Raw genomic sequence first — 23,716 nt, forward strand, 5'->3', positions numbered from 1 at the left:
AGTGGTAAGCATCTCTGCAAATAATCTAGACATGTTCAGAGAACGTCATTGTCACTATCATGTGTGACTGCATTGATCTCCTCGATCTTCACTTTTTCTTTGTCGTCCCTTGGACTCTCTTCCTTTTGATTTGCACCCCAATTTGCATTCTTTTTCTTATCTTTTTGCTCTCTTTTCAGCTTGTAGCAATCCTTTTTCATATGGTCCTTCTTGCCATAGTGGTAACACTCAATGTTTCGTGCCCTGGATTTGCTATGAGACTTCCCTCTTTCTTGGGACCTCCCCTTGAACTGTGATCTGCCCCTTTGCATATTTAAGGCTACATCCTACTTGTTGCTGTCCATAGATTTCCGTCTAATCTCCTCGGCCAACAAGCTACCCACAACATCATCAAATTTAAGTACTCCACTAGGTGCAGAGTTACTGACAGCTGTACGGAAGGTATCCCATGAGGATGGCAATGAACATAAGAGAAATATTGCCTTAGTCTCTACATCAAAATTCATCTTCTGAGCCTGAAGCTGGCTGAAAATAATATTAAATTCATTTAAGTGAGAAGCAATGGAGACCCCTTTCTTCATCTACAGCTCAAACAACCTCTTCATGAGGTAAACTTTATTAGAGGTAGTTTCCTTTTCTTAAGTGGCACACAGTTTCTTCCACAAATCTTTCGTAGTCTGCTCATTTACTACTGTGAAATAAACTAGATAGAACTGCAGTAAATAAGATCTGACCTGTGTTACAAGGCTTGTGGCAATGATGCCGGGAATAGCCAAGAGGCTTTACAAGGCTGAAAAATGATGTGCACGATGCCGTGAGATAGCCAAATAGGCTTTACAATGGTGGCATGTGTGTGTGAAATCAAGTGCTATCTGCCCACTGAATCAATCTGCAATGCCTCTGAACTTTGAAGTCTGCTCACTGAACTGATGAACGTAAGGTTTCAGGTAATGTAATGATGTGAAATCGGATGTGAGCCTATGGACCGAGTAGGTACTAGTCAGGAATTTCGGGCATGGCTTAGATTGGCAACTTGGGGAATTCAAAGCGTCCCCTCTATGGCGATCTAGTCTACTCTGATCTAGATCTAAACCAACCGTCGATCGATGAAAGAGCAGCAAATAATTCCTTTTCTTTTGTTCTTTTTAAGTGCTGGGTCAGATGCGTCGATCTAGAGGCAAATGTGCGTGAAGGAAGTGGTTTTGTCGGCGAGGCTCAAATGTGAGTGTAACTTGCGCCGAAATGTGTGCGTGATGTAACAAGCGCATCTGCAAGATGAAGTCTAATAGTAGATTTTGCTAATGCATCCAACTCATTCCAATCATCGTCAGACATATTTGCAGGCTTAGCTTTAATGCTTGCCAAGGGTTTAATCTGCTTATTTTTTGAATAAGCACATCCCTTATTTGTTCTTTCCACAAAGAAAAGTTTGTCCCACCAAACTTTTTAATGCTGAAAAACTCCTTTTCAGACATGGAAGGGGATGCCATGATGCAAATAAAGCAAAATCCCAAATGCTAGTGCCTATAAGAGAGAATCACACCAAATACTAGTTGCACCCAAATGTGTATGCCACAATAGAGTGAAATATCACCAAAACTCAAAGCTCAAAGCATCAAAAGATGCATCTGATTCATGTGCATATACTATGCATCCATATGAGCAAATATGGCCCAAAAGAAAATGCCAACTGCAATGGCAATCCAAAATGCCAATAAGTGCCAAATGACTCAAGCATAAACACCATCCACTGGCATATGCATCAATAATATCTCATCCAAGAGAGCATAGCACTATCAATGCATCACCTGCAATGTGTCAAAGTTGTCCCTTAGCATAAAATAGCATCCATGTGCAAAGCGTCCTTAAAAATAGCATCCCACAAGGCAATTTGGGCCTATCAGCGCATCCAATACGACCGCAATGCATCCAAATGGCCTATAAATCATCCACTGCAACCCAATGCACACCACGAATGAGCGCACACTGCTCAAACTGCAACCAGAGTGATCTGCATAAGGTATGCTCAAGAAATCATAGTCCCACGATAATGACTGCTACTGAAAATAGAACCTGAGATGCCTCAAAACATGGGCACCATTGCATGATCCGACTCAGCAAGAAAATATGCAAATATCTCTGTTCTGCCGAAACTCCAAAATCCCAACCGATGAGTGAGAAATGGGAGTCAACACTTATCCACTGCCATGTGGCATAAATCTAAGGTTTCAAAACCTTAGAATGAAAAATGCATAACAGAGAGACGAAATCGAATACACAGAGATCTATAACTCTGAAAATCCTCCACCAAATTGCGTAAGAATTGACAGGTAGGGGTTTTTGGCATCAGGAACGCAATGAGACAGACGGTTTTGGAAACCGTGGTCTCAATCACTGGGTCCAACACATGAACTGAAAAACGTTTTTGAAAACAGAGCTATTTGTAAACTCCACCGGAGTGCGAATGATGAGCAACATAGAAGTTTTAGGACCTCTTGAGTTCACCGGAATTAATAGATCTGCAAATGATTGCTCCAAACTTGAGTTCCAACACTCGGGCAGAAAAATGCAAAAACTGACACAGTGAGTCAGAAATCCAATGAAATGATCCCAGATTTAAGAATGAAGGTGTTTCCAAGCTCCTGAAGTGAAGTGGATACCAAAAGCAAGCAATAGTTGCCTCTACAAGTCAATACGAAGTCTCTGTCATCGAATGGAGTAGGGAAAAGCTCAAAAAACGACTTTTTCTTTGAAAACACTTAATAGGCTCTCAAAACCACTTCGCAAAACCAAAGTGACTTTTCCAAAGGTTCCTCCAAGGTCTCTGCACACTCGGATGCAAGTAAAGTCACTCACAAAGTTTCTTACAGAGCTTCTCTTTCCTCCCACAGAGCTGCTGAGCTTCAAGCATTCATGCACGCTCATCTAGATCACCCGGGCTCTGATACCAGTTGAGAGTGCTCTCAATGGAAGCAAGAACGGAAGAGGGATAGAGAGAAACAGAGAGCCACACAAGTTTTGGTGGGTGCAGAACCACCCTAATCTTCTTTTTCATTCATTTATATATGTGTTTGAGTATTATACATAACCGGGGTAAAGGCACAATGACCTTTAATCCCCACAAAAGCAAGCAATAGTTGCCTCTACAAGTCAATACGGAGTCTCTGTCATCGAATGGAATAGGGAAAAGCTTAAAAAATGACTTTTTCTTTGAAAACACTTAACAAGATCTCAAAACCACTTCACAAAACCAAAGTGACTTTTCCAAAGGGTCCTCCAAGGTCTCTACACACTCGGATGCAAGTAAAGTCACCCACAAAAGTTCCCATAGAGCTTCTCCTTCCTCCCACAGAGAGCTGCTGAGCTTCAAGCATTCATGCATGCTCAGCTAGATCACCCGAGTTCTGATACCAGTTGAGAGTGCTCTCAACGGAAGCAAGAACGGAAGAGGGAGAGAGAGAGACAGAGAGCCACACAAGTTTTGGTGGGTGCAGAACCACCCTAATCTTCTTTTTCATTCATTTATATATGTGTTTGAGTATTGTACATAACTGGGGTAAAGGCACAGTGACCTTCTAATTGGCGAGATCTCTTTCTTGATCTTCATGTCGACCTTCAACGGTTGATTGTCCAGTGCATTGTTCAAGGAGACGATGGGTGGAATGATACACCATGGTTGATTCAAGGTGAAGAACTGGTGATGTACTGGGAGGACTTTGATTTCACTTCTACTCATTGTGCAGTGATCGAGCTACTTGCTGCATCGCAGGTAATTAAAAGGGTGACATTCTTCGAAGGGTGGGATGTCCCCAAGCTTGGGGGGAGATTTGGCGCATCTACTTATTAATTCAAGTAGATAAGCTCGTCTTGAATGATTTCTTCTCGATCTTGCTACAAAGGTTTCTAGGGCTGGTAATGTTTCGACCAAGGAATCCCTTTGTACCTAATCAACCCTTTGTGCCTCATTTTGAGCTTCAAGTTGTAATTCTTTTTGGTCTAAAGATAAACTATCAACAAAGGATTGCAAGTTTATTTGGTGCTGAACGTCTTGCTCAAGTGTTGAATTCTCCCCACCCTTTCCTTCTACCTATCTTGGATTACCGAGAAACTTAGTATGTTTGGATTTTGGTCTTGGTGTGATGACATCTTGGCTACTTCAATTTGATGAAGCGTACAAACCTTCGACCAAGGCTACTGGTGTGGGTGTGAAGCTCACTTCACCAGGGGGTGAGGTGTATTGTTATAGCAGGTCTGCACCTGTGAGTACTTACAGCCAAGTTGAGTACTCGGCACTCATTTTTGAGCTACAAAAGGCACAAGAGCATCACATCAAGCAACTTGAGGTCCAGGGAGATTCTCGACGCATGTGTGAACAAGTTAGTGGAAGGTGGAAGGTGCTGAGTGAAGGCTTGGTTCCATGACATCAATAAGCATTGAAATTGTGCCAACAATTTGAAGAGGTAAAAATTCAGCATATCCCTCGAGCTCAAAATATAGTTGCTGATTTCTTGGCACGTGAAGCTTATACTTCAATCACACATGAAGCCAGTGGAAGCACTGCCCCAACAAAGCTGCAAGCCATGAATGAGGGTGATCATTTGTAAGGAATGCAAAGGTTGTGGTCAGCATGAAACTAAGTGTTGGGCATATTTGATACGAGTTTACCGACTTCAAAAGATCATCAGAAAGGTCCTCAAGGACATTACTAAAAAGAAGGATGCCAAACTGCACACCCCTTGAAGAAGTAGCATGGCGATTATAAGAACTGGAAGAAGCTGAAGGTCATGTGCAAGCTCTCCCCAACTGTTGACATTTGTCATGGCATTCTTGTTTGCCTTGATGAACAACCTCATGCAGCGCCGTGTCTCTAACCCTCGCTTGTAAAGATGGATGCAATATCATGAGGGTTGGTCCTTTTAAGATTGTCTATGAGCTATTCTATGCTGAAGATTCTTCCCGTGTAGTATTTCACAATACACTAGTCACACCCTGCCCTGCCTATGTGTGCTTTGTGTATGCATCTTCACCTGATTTTCAGTTCAAGCTACCTTTTTCTATTGTTTGCCCATAGTGTTTGCCCATAGATAAGCCTCATTTCGTCTCTTTATTTTTCATTTTCGAAGCATGGCTGACATTCTCGTGTTCTGTGGATGGGTTGAAGAAAATCCAAATGAGTATCTTGTGGCCTTCAAGTGCCATTGTGTTTCTCTCAACTTTCTTACTGAAGATAGATGGCTATTGGTTCTTCCAACATTTATAGAGAGTTTGGCTCAAGTGTGGTATGAGAATCAAGCCGACGATGTTTGCCAAAGTTGGCCAAGGTTAATAACAGTGATGATTGAGTATTTCAGCAAAGAAGAGGAGCCAAAGAATGTGTACCTGCAGGTGGCAAACTTAAAGCAGTCAGAAGGTGAGATGGCGCATCGATATGTGGATCGAGCGACCGTGCTCTTGGACCGTTTGATTGCCATCCAGGAAGACAATGCCAGATTTCGAGTTGGAATGACTCAGCATGTGCTGGGATACCTTATAGCAGGAGCAAGTGACGAATTTTTCCTCAAGCTTAAATGGGAGAATCCAGAAACTATGGTGCTAGCACATGAGATTGCTCAAAAGTTTGATAAAGTTCAGTCAAACCCGCTTCAAAGAAGAAGATTGTCCCTCCGCAACCCCCTCAATCCTTGCAACAACAACCTGGGGGGTTTAACTCAGGGGTATACCTCCACCCCTCATTAGGGATGTATCCACCACCTCCACCTCAAATGTATGGTCCTCCCTTAGATGCTTACACTCAACAAGGATTATATCCTCAACCAAAGATTTCCCTAGCCTCGCCCACGAGCCCCCCTCCTTCCTACTCCCCTGGCCCCTCCTGCTAAAGAACCCGTAGTCAATGACCTAGCCAAGGCCCTGAATGATCTTCGGCTTGAGATGGTGGGCATTAGAAATCAAGCCAATTGCCCTCCAAGAGAACGTGCCAATGTTGTGTGCTATGAGTGCCACCAGAAGGGTCATTATCACACGGAATGTCCCAATATTCCAAGGGTTAATCTTCTAAGTGAATCAAGCAAAGTGAATCAGGCACTGAGGATTCTGGCATAGAGATCCTTAACCTTGGGAAAAGAAGTTGTACCACCTCGGACCCCTCTCTAAACCGTAAATCGGGCTGCCCCAAAAAGAAGATGTCCTTCTCAGAGCCCTTAGATGCTGAGATGGTAGACCCACCAATAGAGAAGACTAAAAGATCTCGCATGACAAAACATGTGTGCCTCAAGATCTATGGAGCACTCTAAGGTGGATGAAACCTGTGTGGAAACATGATGAAGAGAGTGCTCATGACATGTATCTCAAGTCAATTAGGTTCCAAGATAGATTAACTTGGACTCATAAAGAGAATCTTGAGATAGTGCAAAGTGCTTGATTGATATTACTTCAAATAAACTTCCCTTTTATAGGTGAGGGTACTTACATCCATATGCTTGCTCACATGTGGGATGTCTCCTCCATGCCATGTGGCAGCTTTCTCTTTACTCATACCTTTGCTCTACATGTGCTCATGGCACCATATCTCAACACCTCCCCTTGGTGCCATGATCCTTTGGCTATTGCAAGGTGGTCAGATGTGAGTTACATTCCATCACCTCCCCTTAGTGCATACATTGCTACTTAAGGTGGTAAAGTGTGGTTTTTACATGTCAATACCTCCCCTGGGTGCTTTCATAGCTACTCTCAGGTGGTTAGGTTTGATTTACAAAATATAGGCAAGGTTGGCAAGGTTTTTATTTCTCAATACATTTTGTTCCTGTCATTCTGCTCATGGCTTGATGATGACTCCACGTAGTTGACTTGTTGGTTCTTTAATCTACAATCTTCATCCTGTAGCTACATGCATGATGCATTATTTTTCCATCTTCCTTGATGCTTTATGTGTGGATGTCATGCTTCGTGCTATGGTCATCTCATGCACTTGTCCTTTCGGCTTGCTTATGACAACGATGTGTGCATTCATGATTTGATTTATCATTTGTTCCAAAGGTCTTACCAATTGATTTCTCTCAATATTGGCAGTGTCTAATTGCACACAATGATTTTGACTTGATTGGCACGTAGAGTTCAAAAAGATGATCACTTTTCCTTTTTGGAGCATGTGCAAATTCTTCCTGGATTGCAAGTTACGGCTTGTTGAAGGTTTTGTGAAGAAGAGGAGGCCTTGATGATGTGGCACAAGGATTCACATGCTGAATTCCATACTGTGCTTAGCAAGGGACTCTGTGCCTAGGTGGCACTGTGCCATGTGGCAATCTTTAAACCCATATAGGTTTACCCATGATTACACAAATTTTTACCATGGTTCAGATGAACCTAACCATTAGCTTAACCAAGGTTCAACTTTACCCCACACAAATCCTACCTTATTTGCCACATGGCTGTCAACGAGGTTGCCACATGGCTTAAGGTATACAATTTTAGAAAAGAGAAAAGCTTTGAAGCTTTCTCTGCACGTGACGGCGATGGCGGCATGAGCGTGGCGCTGCAGTCGGTTGCTTCAGATCATCACCGCACGTGATTAACAACAAAGGCGGAGAAACATTGAAGGAGGTGCAATCCGGTAGTCAAGGGAGCTTGGCTCATTGGAGATCTCGCTATGGCGACTGGCTGCTCTGGCTATGGCGACTGGCTTCGCTGTCTATGTTAGCTATTGGAGAGGCGTGCATAGGGAGATCGCTATTGTGGAGTGGCAGATGGAGTCTTAGCTTAGAGCCTTAAAAGGGTTGGTGGCTCACTGGAGAGCCAGTGGGAGCTACAGCCTATGGCTATAGAAGATTCTGTCAGCCTGCTAATGGCTAGAAGCGGCCATTGAAGGGAGCCTTGCATTGAATGGAGCTGCCAGTCCACTGTGGTCGAAGGTGAAGGCTTGTGAGCGGGCTATCATCTTCTTTAGTCGTCAGAGCTTTGGCTAAGGCTTTGTAGTGACTGAATGATGTAGGCTGCTCGGTCTTTAGTGGTTGTTGACGCTGGTTGGAGTGGAGCCTAAGTCGTCTTGTGAGCCCGTTAGCATGGAGTTTGCAGGTAGAGCTCTTTGATGGAGAAGTAGCCATTGAAGGGAGTTTGTTTGCAGAGCTTGGCTGAGGCACAGTGCTTTCGAGCTGCTTTGGGCCGCTCTGTGATCTCCTTAATGCTTGCTTGGCCGTGCTTATTGCTTGCTTGCAGGTCTCTCTTTTTCTCTCTCACACAATGCTCTATTCATGGTGTAGAATTCCTCCAAATGAACTCTCTCTTGCAGACATATGAACTCTATCTCAAAAGAAAGAATGACACTGTTTCTCTCAATAACGGAATTCCCTCATTGCAATGGAAGGAATCAATTGACGGAAATTTTCTTTCTCTAGGGACGGAAATTTGTTCTCAATCTAAAACTAAAACTAACCTAGGAGAAAAACATGAGTTCCTAAGGTGTGCCTACAACTAATCTAGAAATGGGAGCAATCCTAGTGAAATACTAATGAGCTAAACTAGGAGAGCTAAACCTATGCTCTGATACCATGACAAAACATGTGTGCCTCAAGATCTATGGAGCACTCTAAGGTGGATGGAACCTATGTGGAAACATGATGAAGAGAGTGCTCATGACATGTATCTTAAGTCAATTAGGTTCCAAGATAGATTAGCTTGGACTCATAAAGAGAATCTTGAGATAGTGCAAAGTGCTTGATTGATATTACTTCAAATAAACCTCCCTTTTATAGGTGAGGGTACTTACATCCATATGCTTGCTCACATGTGGGATATCTCCTCCATGCCATGTGGCAGCTTTCTCTTTACTCATACCTTTGCTCTACATGTGCTCATGGCACCATATCTCAACATCGCAAGAGTAAGTGGTCGCCCTCGGATTTTCAAATCGGCTTAGGGCAAAAGGACTATTCGGTCATTCAGGACCTTGCTCATCGGTCTTTGAGCATCACAATTCCTCAACTAATAGCATTAAGCCCTAAGGTGAGACGTGAGTTGCAGTAAGGGCTCTCAACAAGGAGGAGCAAGAAAAAGGGAAAGGTACAAGAGGTCTCTTCTATCTTTGAAGAAATTGATCGGCACCCACATACAGTAGATGTCATCATAGATAATTGTCATGTCAAAAGTGTGTGTGTTGATGGGGGAGCTGCATGTAATATCATGGTGCCTTGAATCATGAAGAAATTGAATTTGAAATGCACAAGGTGCTCCTCCACTCGAATCAAGGTAGCAGATGGTTGACGACTCGCCACCCTAGGAGTCATTGAGGATTTGCCCATCACTGTCAATGGGTTGACCACCACCATCAATTTCTATGTAGTGGACATCGAAGATACAGGTAGGAGTTACCCAGCCATACTTAAGAGACCATGGTTGAGAAAGAGTGATTTAGTCAACTATTAGAAGACAGGAGACATGTATTTTGGTGCTTCTAAGGAGAAGATCTCAGTGCAACTAGGTGCCATGGAACCAAAAGAAGAAGAGGAGCAAGACAATGATACTCTCTCATTCTCGGTGTCTGAAACAATGGAAGAATCAGATGGGGGGGGAGTTCTCAAAGGAGGAAGTTTACATGATGGGGGTGTCTCTGACCTTGCCACCTGCAGAAAAGGTAACTAGTCCTCAGCAGCTTGAATCTATGCTTTCCCTAGACCTCACTCCAAGTGAGAAAGACGACTTCCTAGAAATGTTCAAAGATTTCTATGACCTCTTCGCAACTAGCTATAGCCACCTTCACCATGTGACTACCATAGAGCACAAGATAGAGCTGAAGCCTCTGATGCAAAGCATGTGGCTTAGAAGTATCAAAGATTAGGGCCCTACAGACCGATGCTTTGCACTTAGAGTTCCAAAAACTTGTAGAAGCTGGGTTTATTGTCCCGATTCACAATACTGAATGGGTTTCACTAGTGGTAGTCACCCCAAAGAAAAACAAGTGGCAGATCTGCATCGACTATAAGAAACTCAATGAAGCCACCAAGAGGGACCATCATCCTCTTCCCTTTCAAGACCTCATTCTTGAGAAGGTAAGTGGTCATGAGATGTATACTTTCTGTGATGGTTACTCCGGGTTTTATCAAATCAGAATTGCCAAAGAAGATGTGCTTCAAACCACATTTGCCACACCCTGGTGGGGGACATTTGCATTCAAAGTAATACCATTTGGCCTCACCAATGCTCCTGGTACCTTTCAAAGATTTATGCAGATGGTGTTTGCTCCTTATTTGGGGGATTTCTTGGAGGTGTTTTTAGATGATTTTTGTATATTCTCGTCATGTAAGGAGCACATCATGAAGGTTAGGTTGGCCTTCCAAAGGGACAATGATGCGAATGGCAGCCTCAACCCTGATAAATGCACTCTTGGAGCCACTCAAGGGAGGTTACTGGGACATATTGTCTCATCTGAGAGCATCAAGCCTACTAACCCCGAGAAGGTAGAAGCTATCCTCAAGCTCTCCCTGCCAACAACCAAATGTCAGGTACGCTCATTTGTCAATCTAGTAGGATACTATCGTCGCTTCATTGATCAATATGCTGCTTTGACACGACCCATGACTATGCTATTGAAAGATGGGGTTGATTTCTGTTGGAATGAGGATTGTGATCATGGGTTTGCACAAATCAAGAATGCTCTAGCTTCAGAACTCGTTCTATGCAATCTTGATTGGTCAAAGACTTTCTATATCAATCTTGGGTTTGGTGAGCACACTTTGGCAGGTATTCTTCTCCAGCAAGGGGAGGATTGGTTCATGTATCCTGTTCGATTTGCTTCTCGACAATTGCTCGACACCGAACAACGCTACTCAGAGGCTAACAAGCATGCCTTGTCTTTGATGTTTTGCATTTGGAAATTTAAGCATTATGTGGCTAGAAAGTCCACTATACTCACTAGCACTGGTCTTGCAAAGCAGGTTCTTCAATCACCAAATTCCATGGGCCGGTTGGCCAAATCGTTGGCCATTTTACAAGAATATGATTTTTCTTTCAAATTGTAAAAGGGGGTTATTCCAACTTGAAGAATGCTTTGATTGATTTAGAGGAGTGCCTTGATGTAACTCTTGTCATGGCCATAGAAGTTGGGGATCCATGGTATGGTGGTATCTACAGGTTTTTGACTTCTTTCTCCTTTCCTCCAGAAAGTACTAGCTATGAGAGAAAGAAGATCCGCAGAGATAGTAGGTGCTATACCCTCTTTGATGGGGTGTTGTACCGTTAAGGCATGGATGGGGTATTAAGATGGGCCATTGATGCAAATGAAGTATCTAAGGTATTGAAGCATTATCATGATGGATTTTGTGGAGGCCACTATGCCATTGACTATACAGCTAAGAAGCATTTACATGCTGGGTACTATTGGCTGACCTTGTTCAAGGATGTCACTATGCATTGCAAAACTTTTGAACCATGCCAATTCTTTGGTAGGAAGGATTTGCATCCTGAGCAACATCACCCAGTGATGTCCATCCATCCATTTCAGAAGTGGGGACGGGCCCCTACCCATGACTGCCTACAAAAAGAAGTATCTTTTGGTAGCCACTCAGTATGTCACTAAGTGCGCTGAAGCTATTGCCCTCCCCGCAGCAAATGGTAAGGCAGTTTCAAATTTCATATTTGAACGTATCTGCACAAGGTTTGGGACACCCATGGAAATAGTATCTGACAATGGAAGTCCATTCTTAAATGAAGCAATGGAGCTACTCATGGATTGCATGGGTATTGATCATCGTACTTCTAGCATCTATTATCCAGCATCCATGGGTCGAATGGAGCAGACCAATGGCCTCCTTTGTAAAACCATGGGAAAAATGGCTACAGGGAACAAGAGCCAATGGGATTAGAAGGTCACAGAAGCCGTATGGGCTTACAACATCACTCATAGAACATCTATAGGTCACACTCCTTTTGAGTTGGTGTACAGTCCTGAGGCCGTTTTACCACTAGAGATAGAGATTCCGACTTTGAGATTGGCACAAGAACAGAGGATGACAGAAGATGAACATGTAGAGGCCTGGTTGGTGCAACTTCAGAAGCTAGATGAAACCCAACGCCTTGCCCTACATCAAACAAAGATTCAAAAGAATCGACAAAAGTCCCGCTTGGATGCTAAGATTTGCAAGGGATGGGAAAGACACTTTGCTGAGGGGGATGTTGTGCTATGCTTTGATAATAGATTGGACCACCAAATGGATAAGAAGTTCCTTCCATTGTGGACCGGTCCATACAAAGTCATCAAGGAACGTAGCAATGGGTCTGTACAAGATTGGGAGCTGCATAAGCCATATGGCAAGAAGGTGATCAACAAGCATTACCTCAAGCCCTTCTTTGTGCGTGATGGACCCAGGCATGGAAATGCTGTGCATTCCCTGCTTGGGGGGGGGAACTGTTATGGATAAATTTATCTAAGGAAAAAGGCATTAATATGTGTGTGTGTTTGTATGTTTGGCAATAGTATAATAAAATATGTTGTGCATAGGGCCCAGGGTTGAGGTGGCAGGGCATGACCATGTGCCACCCTTCCATGTAAGAGGACCCATAAGGTGTGATGTACATAATCCATGGTAGTAATATTATAAAATGTAAGGTGGCATGGTTCCTCCATGTGCCACCCCTCCACCTACGCGGCGGTCCCATGCCTGCATTTAGTGAGATATGGCCTAAAGTCCATGAGAGAAGTAATATAAAATAGGTGGAGATGGATATTATACTGTTGGGATATCTCAAGGTGTATGCCCCAGGCACACCTTGGGTTCTATGTGTGTGTGTGCTAGAGGCACAGTTAGGTGCCCATAAGCATTACTAGGTGGTGGTAGATGCCACATAGGCTGATTCAGAGATTCTAGGAGCTGATTGAAGAGATGATTGTGGAGCTTGGTGGCTCATGTAGAGGTGTCTACATATGGACCTCACCCTTCTTCATTCTATAAGCATTCTCTTGTTTTGTGTTCAGCTCCATGCTTTCCTTTCACTTCTCCAACATGGTATCTGAGCACTATGATCCTCCTTGAGCCCATTTATGCCATGTCAATATCTTCTTCCCCACCCTCTCCTATTAATGTACCATGAGTTGCCATTGGGAGATAATAGTCCTTTGAGAAGTCTTAAGCAATCCCATGGCTCCATTGTTCTGATGAAGTAGAAGTCCATGGTTTACATGTAGACCAATGAGCCTTTTTAGAATCTCCTTCTCTCATACTTCCAAAGCTCAACAATCTTGTCATACCAAGCTTTGAGCTCTCGGGTCTAGCATGCATGCTCTTGTCCCATAGTGGAGGTGGAGATGAGAGTGATAGCAAGGAGGAGAACAAAAGGGTTGTCAAAGAATGCAACAATGAGTGAAGAGTAGAAAAGATCTTAGGCGATTTGATTTTCCTTTATAGAATAATGAACCTTCAAAACCTTGATTTTGCATGTCGCAACGGCTCATTGGACAAAATGCACTGCCAAATTTAGTGTCCCATGTGACACCTGAGTTGGAACAAACTAATTGTTTCTTTGCAATCAAATGCTCTTGCCACAATCCATTGCAAAAATAACACTGAATTTGTGAAGGACTTTTGGTTCTTGTCCTTATCATTCTTGCCTTAGAGTACTCTTCTTTGTGTACCAATAGTTAGACTCATCATTACCATATGTGGCACATGTTTCACAATACTTTGTCTTGCAATCGTCCTGTATTTGTCCCTTCTAGGGAGAGAGAGAGAACATAGGCAACACTCAATCCAATGTATCCCAATTTTTTTGTGTCAACCAAAAATTCTTAGCTACATAATGGGGAGGCTTCATTTACAAATAGCTTCAAGATCACCTTTACATATCATCATGCCATCTGTCTTCCTTATCTCACTTCATCCTTATCTCTCCACAACTCATCCTTATCTTCTAAATCTTTCTCAACTCTCTAGACTTTTGATCTCTCTTCTTCACACCACTCTTATCTCACTCACTATCATTCTAGTGCTCCATGGCACTACAATTCTCAACACCCTCCCTTGGTGCCAATAAGGTTGGGAGCAAGGTGGTTGGATGTGAGGATACACATTTCATCTTCACTCTTCCTTTCTCTCCCTATGTGTTTAGGAAACTTTGTCCTTGTAGCTACTTTGGCTCTTCACCTTGAGTGCATCATATGGCCTCAAATTGTGGATTACAATGCCTTTGTAGAGACTAAGAGGTGAAACATACAAAAAAATCCAAAATGCCAATGTGTTATGCTTACCACGTAGAGCTTTATTATTCGATCATTTTTTCGTTTTACATCACCATAAAATTCGTTATGGATTAAAAGTTATGTTCATGTGGAATTTAAGTCATACATTATCTAAGAATGATGAGGTGGCACTATGGATGATGTGGCAATGTGCATTCACATGTTGTTAACAAATTCATGCTTAGCGAGGGATAGTTGTGCTAATATGGCACTATGTGCTACATGTCATTGATGATATAGGTGACACGTGTTTGTCGACTTCGTAGGTAATGGGTTGATGATGTGGCCATTGAGATAGGGCTACCACATGGCAAAGAAATGACATGAATCAAATAAAACCTTATAGTGGGTAAAATTGAGCTAACCATTGTCTTACTCTATTTGCCATGTGTTGACCAAACAGAAACTTAGCGCAAAATAGAGAAGAAATGGAGAAAGAGTTGCATATTGCACATCAGAGTGTCCAGTTTGTGTTTTTGGTTCATCTTTATCACATGGATCGGTATCTTGTGTAGGTGTTCGAGAATAGAACTCCATGAACAAGCTCATCATCTCCTTGTATCTTTGCTATCTTGCACCACAACAAATATTTATTGTGGGATTTCAGGTCGTGGGAGTCAGTGTCATTAAAAATAGGTGTTGTTTGCCGATTGGTTGTTGAGGTTGCTTGTCTGAGTGCCTTGTTGCTTCTGTGTCTTGACTGGTTCATTGCCAATGTTGTGTGCCTCATTGGGTCAATGCTTGTGGGTTGCCGATTGTTGTTGAAGCTTGTGTTGGTGTTGGTGTTGTGTAGTTATGGTTGTTGCTATTGTTGCATCACTCTGCCTTGTTCTATTGCATGCTATTGTGTGTCGGTGCCATTGGGCTTCTTCTAGGTCTATCATGTTACCTATTGTAGATGTTGTAGTCTACTCATGTCTACTTCATGTTTCTTGCTTGCTTGTAAGCTTACATTTTCCTATCTTGAGTTCGAGCTGCTGGCTCATAGAGTCTTGAGTCTCAGTTGAGGCAAGTAAGAGAAAGCAGAAAAAAGGGGTTCTAATTTCATAGCTATGAGCTGTTGTATTAGCAAACCATCGAAATTAATCATTGTTTTACATATTGAATTGTGCTACATCTCTATCTTCCTCGCATTCCACTAAATTGAATTATCACATATCTTCATCACTGACTCATCTGAGGCTAGTTACACATCGTGCCTGCCTAGGGACAACAAGGGGCATTAGCTTGCATGGTAAACACTTGGAGAGGTGCCATTTGTCTTGCAAAAAGGGGGCTACCCATGAGCATGGGCACCCACTCCCCCCCGCCCAGCACAACCAGTTCGCTTGCCAATTGCATACCATAGAGGTTGTTAGTTTTCCTTCGTCTGGCTGCTTGGTGTGTAAGCACACATTGCCCATGCTTTCTCGCATGGGCGGGGCAGCTGGTGATGTGTAAGAGGCCATCCCTAGAGTAAAGGGGCGCCTGCCAAAAGGCACCCATTTTCTTGAGTACCAGGGCCACCAAATTCCCAAACCTTTGAAATGTATATTCGCCAATCCACCTCACTATGCTACAACCAATCTGGCTGGAAGCAGCCAACTCTTTCAATTCTCAAACATGTATAAGAACAACAGAAACCAATAGAAAAGTGATGCCCAAGATGCAATCATCTGATCCACCTTGTGAGTGCAAAAGGTGTTTGATTGAGAGATACCCAGTTGGTGAGCGAAATTATGTGTTGTGACATGTTGCTTGATGCTAGGGGCCATAGAGTTTGTCGATGTGGAGGGATTCACATAAAATCTATGTTGCTCTGCACTGCCAAACACAACCATCAATCAAAGAAGGCCTTTGCAAATCGAACCATGTTTGATTCTCGTCAAGCAGCGTCATGTATAGCCTCAACCCAAAAGAAGCACAAGTTCTCCTTTAGAGACTACGATTACCTACTTTGATAGATGCAGATGGTTAGTCACGTTGCCTTTTAGTTTCTTTTTAATGCTTCTAAAATTTATCACATTGTTCTCCAGCCAAGATCTGCGAAAATGTTTGCTAATGCCTTAGAAACATCAAAAAATTCCTAACGACTAAAATGTCTGCTAATGCCTTAGAAGCAGCAAAAATTTGCTAACGACTAGCAATCCTACAGTGTAAAGGATGATTTTCAGCTCTTGGGTGGCTTATTTTCAGTCAGTATAGTTAGCTATGGTGCTCAGTTATAACATAAATTTGTGTGCATAATTAGCATTGATTATATTCCCAATTAGTGCTCATCATTAAGCTTAGGTAGTATCAGCTTATATGCTCACATCATGTGCTCAGTTAGCATCAGCTTATATGCTCAGTTGTTTCTTATTTCTTTCATGTCTCTTGTTTCCTTTCTTTTGTTCAGTTAGCATCAAAGCTGCTCAATTAGTGTTGATTGTCTTTCCGTCTTGTTTTTGGACAAGACAACTCCACACATTGGATTCAGCGTTTTTGAATGCATATTTCTCTCTCTCATCACAACACCATCACACATTGTTTTGTGTGTTTGTCAACACACAACACGATCTACTCATTCGTGTCTTTCAACACAAGATAGTAATTGCATTGGTATCATGAGCACCATGAAAACTAGAAGCACTCAATATTCTATTAATGGAAGGAGCCGAACATCGAACTGCCTATTTAGAAGACCAAGAGTGTTACCAGACCCTCCATGAATGCCTAGCCTTGGCTAGCCCAATAGTGGTGGTTCATCCTCCGGTAGTTGCATATGCAACCCCACCGATAAGACCCAGTTGTACTAAGAAAAGAGTAGAGAGAGATTGGACTAAAGAGGACATGCATGCTGCAATGGAGGCATATGAAAATGGATTGTCAATGCAAGCCTGCTCAAAATGGAATGGATTGTCAATTCGACCCAACGGTGGGGCATGAGTTGGTCTGCCTTGGCTGCATGGTTGGAAGGTAGAACAACCAAAGAATGAAAGGGACCAACAACTGTACTATCCAAAGAAGAAGAAGAGAAGGCATTAGTAGAGTGGTGCTTTGGAATGCAAGAGTCAGGTCGAGGCATTATAGTTTATGATTTGAGCTTGAAAGTAGCCACTATATGCCAGACTCAGCACACCCATTCACAAATGGTGTTCTTGGCAAAAGTTGGTGGGATGGTTTCTGCAAAAGACATCCAGAGCTAGCATTTCGAGTTGCAGAGCCACTTAATCACTCAAGAGCAGTGAGTCTCTGTCTTGAAATAGTTGCTTCATTTCATGACAACTTGGAGACAATGTACAATCTCCACCAATACACACCTCATAACATATGGAATGCAGATGAGACTGGGGTGCAAGGCTTTAAAGATAGAGGAATAAAAGTACTTGCTCGAAAAGGGTCAAGGCAAGTATATGGGCTAAGGCCTGATTCAAGGGAGTGGTGTACCATTCTTTGTTGTGTGAATGCAGCTGGGTTTGCCCTTTCGAGGTATTACATATTCATAGGCAAGAAAGCAATGCGAAATTATCTAAGCCAATGTGAGGATGGAGCTATCATGTCAATGCAAAATAAGGCTTGGATGACTGGACAATTGTTTGATGCATGGCTTGAGGATTTCAAGAACTCCCTTCCAAATGGAGTCACACCAACCAACAAGCACCTACTCATAATTGATGGGCATGGGAGCCACACTGGATTGGATGTTGTGGCTAGGGAAGCTGAATGGGGTGTTGATATAGTAACATTGCTAGCACACACTTCTCACAAACTCCAGCCCCTTGATGTGTCGATCTTCAAGTCTTTCAAGAACAACTTCAACAAAGAGAGGTCTATTTGGCTCATGAACAATTTTTGTCCCCAAGTTTCAAAGACATATCTTGTTGGCATATCAGCCCAAGCTCTAGCTACCACTCTCACAGAGTCAAACATAAAGGCAAGATTCTGTGCCATTGGAATCTGGCCATTCAATAGAGAAGCTCTTTGTTTTGATCATTTGCCATGTAAAAACATTGAGGTTACTGTTATAGAGTCTACTATGCAGTTGGAGCCAACTTCAAAACTTGCAGAGGTTGATATTAGTCAACTTGAACAACCGACACATGAGGACCAACAAGCATTGCTTGTTGAGATATCGAGCTCCCACTCGTGATATGCCAGGGTGACCGGTGTGCATTTATGTCACCGACTTGTTAGCTGCAAATGCGGTTGGTACACCGCCCATGAATAATAGCTGGATAACAGCTATCTTTATGTACTCTAGTTAGTGGCTTAGTTAGTATGCCACCTTAATTAGATGAGTTTGGTTTGAGACCCACATATAGGGTTCACCTTTTCTTTTGTACTTAGAGTTCTTTTGGCTTTCACAACTAAGAAGAGGAAAACTATTTTTAGCCTCCACCTTTGTGCATATTCCCCCATTGTGTATGTAAGAAAGCTGCAAGTGAGACTCCTTCCTTCTCTCTCACTCTCTTCACATGGTATCAGAGCCTTGGTTCGTGGTAAGGAGCTCAAGAAAGCAAACCAAGTTTGCGGTGTCCTAGTAAGAGGATCAGTGTTGCTTTCCTTTTTTTTCGAGTTTGGGGGCAAATCTCTACAGGTAGCATAGCTGAAAAGTGCAAGAGTGCACTGTCTGAGATTGGGATGCCCTTCACAGTGTGGGGAGAGGGCAGTATATGCTATGTTTTGGTGGTGGAAGTTTTTCGCAGGCACTCAGGAAAGTGCCCTGTTTTTGCTGTGCGATCACTATTTTGCAGGTCCATGAAAAGTTATCGTAGAAATTACATCGTATGCCTATGCGTAGAGATATTGGGAGTGACAGAATCATTCTTATTGCCTGCTGATGCATAATCGTCACTAAGAAGTGACTGTATGGTCAAATACCACTCTCGTCAGTTTTGCAGATTTACCCTTGTGAGGCAGAAGTTGTGTTTTTTTTTGTAGTGACAGAATATTTTGCAGTATTCTGTAATGGCGTCTGATGCTCTTTCATAGATTGTCACTTAAAAGGTTGACAAGAACAACTTCCAAGCATGGAAGTTTAGAATGACGGATTTTTTAAAGGAAAAGGCTATTAGGAGTTCATTACTAGAGTTGAACAAGAACTAGTTATTCCTAATGTTCCCAATCAACAGGAGTTGCAGGGATTTAAAGGCTGGCATGAGAGAGCCAGAAAAGTAATGTATTGGCTGTCTATCAGTATTTGAGATTCTATGATTGTGCATATTTAAGTGCAAGCATGCCGAAGGAGGCATGGGATACTTTGACAAAAATGTATAGCACAAATACGCAAGCCAAGAAAATGTAGCTCAAGCAGGAGTTGCATAATGTACAGAGAGAAAATATGAGCATCAATGACTGCCACATGAAGGTGAAGAAGATTGCAGATGCACTTCATTCTATTGGGTCGCTAGTGGAAGATGATGATTTAGTTTCTGTGACCTTGAATGGTCTAGGAAAGGATTATGCACAATTCCAGACATCCATTGCCGTCCGTGAGAATTTTTTTGATTTTGAGGAGTTGATTGCTCTTCTAATTTCTAAAGAGCAGAGAAATGGTGGTGCATCTTCTTCAGGAGGAAGTTCAAAAGAAGCTGTCTTCTACTCAAATGCTGGCAGAGGTAGAGCAAGCCGATTTGGAGGTCGTGGTAGAAATCAAAATATGCAGCAAATTCAAAAAAACCAGTCCTATGGAGGAGGACGTGGTAACTTTAGAGGCAGGGGGAGCCAAAGAGGTCGTGGTGGATAGCAGAGAGGCCAAAATGCAAACAACAATGTTGAATGCTACTACTGTGGTAAAATGGGTTATATGGTTAAAGACTGCTATAAAAAGTAGAATGACACGATGATTGAAAAATTACAGCAAGGAAATTATGCATCCTCTAGTAGACAAGGTGATGACAGAAATGAGCATCTGTTTATGGTGCAACACTTGACCAATTCTATGACAAATGCAAAAGAAAGAAATGATGTGTGGTATGTTGACTCAGGTGCATCAAACCACATGATAGGTCATGCAAAATGGATGTAGGATGCAAGGAAAATGGAAAGACTAGGATTTGTGGAGACTGGTGATGATACTGCAGATCCTATTGTGCTGATTGGTAAAATTCCTTTGTTTATGCAGGATGGAAAAAAGAAATACCTGTCTGATGTATTTCATGTCTCAAATATCACCAAGAACTTGGTTTCTGTTGGTCAAATGGTTGAGCAGGGCTTGTAGGTCAGATTTAATCCTAATGGATTCCAATCATCGTCAGACATATTTGCAGGCTTAGCTTCAATGCTTGCCAAGGGTTTAATCTGCTTCTTTTGAATAAGCACATCCCTTATTTGTTCTTTCCACAAAGAAAAGCTTGTCCCACCAAACTTTTTAATGCTGAAAAACTCCTTTTCAGACATGGAAGAGGATGCCATGATGCAAATAAAGCAAAATCCCAAATGCTAGTGCCTATAAGAGAGAATCACACCAAATACTAGTTGCACCCAAATGTGTATGCCACAATAGAGTGAAATATCACCAAAACTCAAAGCTCAAAGCATCAAAAGATGCATCTGATTCATGTGCATATACTATGCATCCATATGAGCAAATATGGCCCAAAAGAAAATGCCAACTGCAATGGCAATCCAAAATGCCAATAAGTGCCAAATGACTCAAGCATAAACACCGTCCACTGGCATATGCATCAATAATATCTCATCCAAGAGAGCATAGCACTATCAATGCATCACCTGCAATGTGTCAAAGTTGTCCCTCAGCATAAAATAGCATCCATGTGCAAAGCGTCCATAAAAATAGCATCCCACAAGGCAATTTGGGCCTATCAGCGCATCCAATAACGATCGCAATGCATCCAAATGGCCTATAAATCATCCACTGCAACCTAATGCACACCACGAATGAGCGCACACTGCTCAAACTGCAACCAAAGTGATCTGCATAAGGTATGCTCAAGAAATCATAGTCCCACAGTAATGACTACTACTGAAAATAGAACCTGAGATGCCTCAAAACATGGGCACCATTGCATAATCCGACTCACCAAGAAAATATGCAAATATCTCTGTTCTGCCGAAACTCCAAAATCCCAACCAATGAGTGAGAAATGGGAGTCAACACTTATCCACTGCCATGTGGCATAAATCTAAGGTTTCAAAACCTTAGAATGAAAAATGCATAACAGAGAGACGAAATCGAATACACAGAGATCTAGAACTCTGAAAATCCTCCACCAAATTGCGTAAGAAGAATTGACAGGTAGGGGTTTTTGGCGTCAGTAACGCAATGAGACAGACGGTTTTGGAAACCGTGGTCTCAATCACTGGGTCCAACACACGGACTGAAAAACGTTTTTGAAAACATAGCTATTTGTAAACTCCACCGGAGTGCAAATGATGAGCAACATAGAAGTTTTAGGACCTCTTGAGTTCACTGGAATTAATAGATCTGCAAATGATTGCTCCAAACTTGAGTTCCAACACTCGGGCATAAAAACACAAAAACTGACACAGTGAGTCAGAAATCCAATGAAATGATCCCAGATTTAAGAATGAAGGTGTTTCCAAGCTCCTAAAGTGAAGTGGATACCAAAAGCAAGCAATAGTTGCCTCTACAAGTCAATACGAAGTCTCTGTCATCGAATGGAGTAGGGAAAAGCTCAAAAAACGACTTTTTCTTTGAAAACACTTAATAGGCTCTCAAAACCACTTCGCAAAACCAAAGTGACTTTTCCAAAGGTTCCTCCAAGGTCTCTGCACACTCGGATGCAAGTAAAGTCACTCACAAAGTTTCTTATAGAGCTTCTCTTTCCTCCCACAGAGCTGCTGAGCTTCAAGCATTCATGCACGCTCATCTAGATCACCCGGGCTCTGATACCAGTTGAGAGTGCTCTCAATGGAAGCAAGAACGGAAGAGGGATAGAGAGAAACAGAGAGCCACACAAGTTTTGGTGGGTGCAGAACCACCCTAATCTTCTTTTTCATTCATTTATATATGTGTTTGAGTATTATACATAACCGGGGTAAAGGCACAGTGACCTTTAATCCCCACAAAAGCAAGCAATAGTTGCCTCTACAAGTCAATACGGAGTCTCTGTCATCGAATGGAATAGGGAAAAGCTTAAAAAACGACTTTTTCTTTGAAAACACTTAACAAGATCTCAAAACCACTTCACAAAACCAAAGTGACTTTTCCAAAGGGTCCTCCAAGGTCTCTACACGCTCGGATGGAAGTAAAGTCACCCACAAAGGTTCCCATAGAGCTTCTCCTTCCTCCCACAGAGCTGCTGAGCTTCAAGCATTCATGCATGCTCAGCTAGATCACCCGAGTTCTGATATCAGTTGAGAGTGCTCTCAACGGAAGCAAGAACGGAAGAGGGAGAGAGAGAGACAGAGAGCCACACAAGTTTTGGTGGGTGCAGAACCACCCTAATCTTCTTTTTCATTCATTTATATATGTGTTTGAGTATTGTACATAACTGGGGTAAAGGCACAGTGACCTTCTAATTGGCGAGATCTCTTTCTTGATCTTCATGTCGACCTTCAACGGCTGATTGTCCAGTGCATTGTTCAAGGAGACGATGGGTGGAATGATACACCATGGTTGATTCAAGGTGAAGAATTGGTGATGTACTGGGAGGACTAATCTAGGAATGAGAGCAATCCTAGTGAACTACTAATGAGCTAAACTAAGAGAGCTAAACCTATGCTTTGATACCATGACAAAACATGTGTGCCTCAAGATCTATGGAGCACTCTAAGGTGGATGGAACCTATGTGGAAACATGATGAAGAGAGTGCTCATGACATGTATCTTAAGTCAATTAGGTTCCAAGATAGATTAGCTTGGACTCATAAAGAGAATCTTGAGATAGTGCAAAGTGCTTGATTGATATTACTTCAAATAAACCTCCCTTTTATAGGTGAGGGTACTTACATCCATATGCTTGCTCACATGTGGGATATCTCCTCCATGCCATGTGGCAGCTTTCTCTTTACTCATACCTTTGCTCTACATGTGCTCATGGCACCATATCTCAACATCGCAAGAGTAAGTGGTCGCCCTCGGATTTTCCAATCGGCTTAGGGAAAAAGGAGTATTCGGTCATTCAGGACCTTGCTCATCGGTCTTTGAGCATCACACTTCCTCAACTAATAGCATTAAGCCCTAAGGTGAGACGTGAGTTGCAGTAAGGGCTCTCAACAAGGAGGAGCAAGAAAAAGGGAAAGGTACAAGAGGTCTCTTCTATCTTTGAAGAAATTGATCGGCACCCACATACAGTAGATGTCATCATAGATAATTGTCATGTCAAAAGTGTATGTGTTGATGGGGGAGCTGCATGTAATATCATGGTGCCCTGAATCATGAAGAAATTGAATTTGAAATGCACAAGGTGCTACTCCACTCGAATCAAGGTAGCAGATGGTTGACGACTCGCCACCCTAGGAGTCATTGAGGATTTGCCCATCACTGTCAATGGGTTGACCACCACCGTCAATTTCTATGTAGTGGACATCGAAGATACAGGCAGGAGT

At 42.5% G+C, this 23,716-nt stretch overlaps 1 protein-coding gene across 1 annotated transcript; it reads left to right on the forward strand.

Moving 5' to 3' along the window:
* The first annotated feature begins 17,303 nt into the window (after nt 1-17,303).
* LOC147899250 (MFS-type transporter clz9-like) lies at nt 17,304-18,957 on the forward strand. The gene is made up of 2 exons (XM_087377669.1): nt 17,304-18,251; nt 18,937-18,957. The coding sequence occupies exons 1-2, from the start codon at nt 17,304-17,306 to the stop codon at nt 18,955-18,957; spliced, it is 969 nt and encodes a 322-aa protein (XP_087233795.1).
* The last annotated feature ends 4,759 nt before the right edge of the window (nt 18,958-23,716 follow it).

This window comes from Dipteris shenzhenensis, chromosome 8 (genome assembly GCF_047967505.1).
Source record: "Dipteris shenzhenensis isolate YYH24624 ecotype China chromosome 8, Dip_SZ_1.0, whole genome shotgun sequence".
Taxonomy (NCBI): domain Eukaryota; kingdom Viridiplantae; phylum Streptophyta; class Polypodiopsida; order Gleicheniales; family Dipteridaceae; genus Dipteris; species Dipteris shenzhenensis.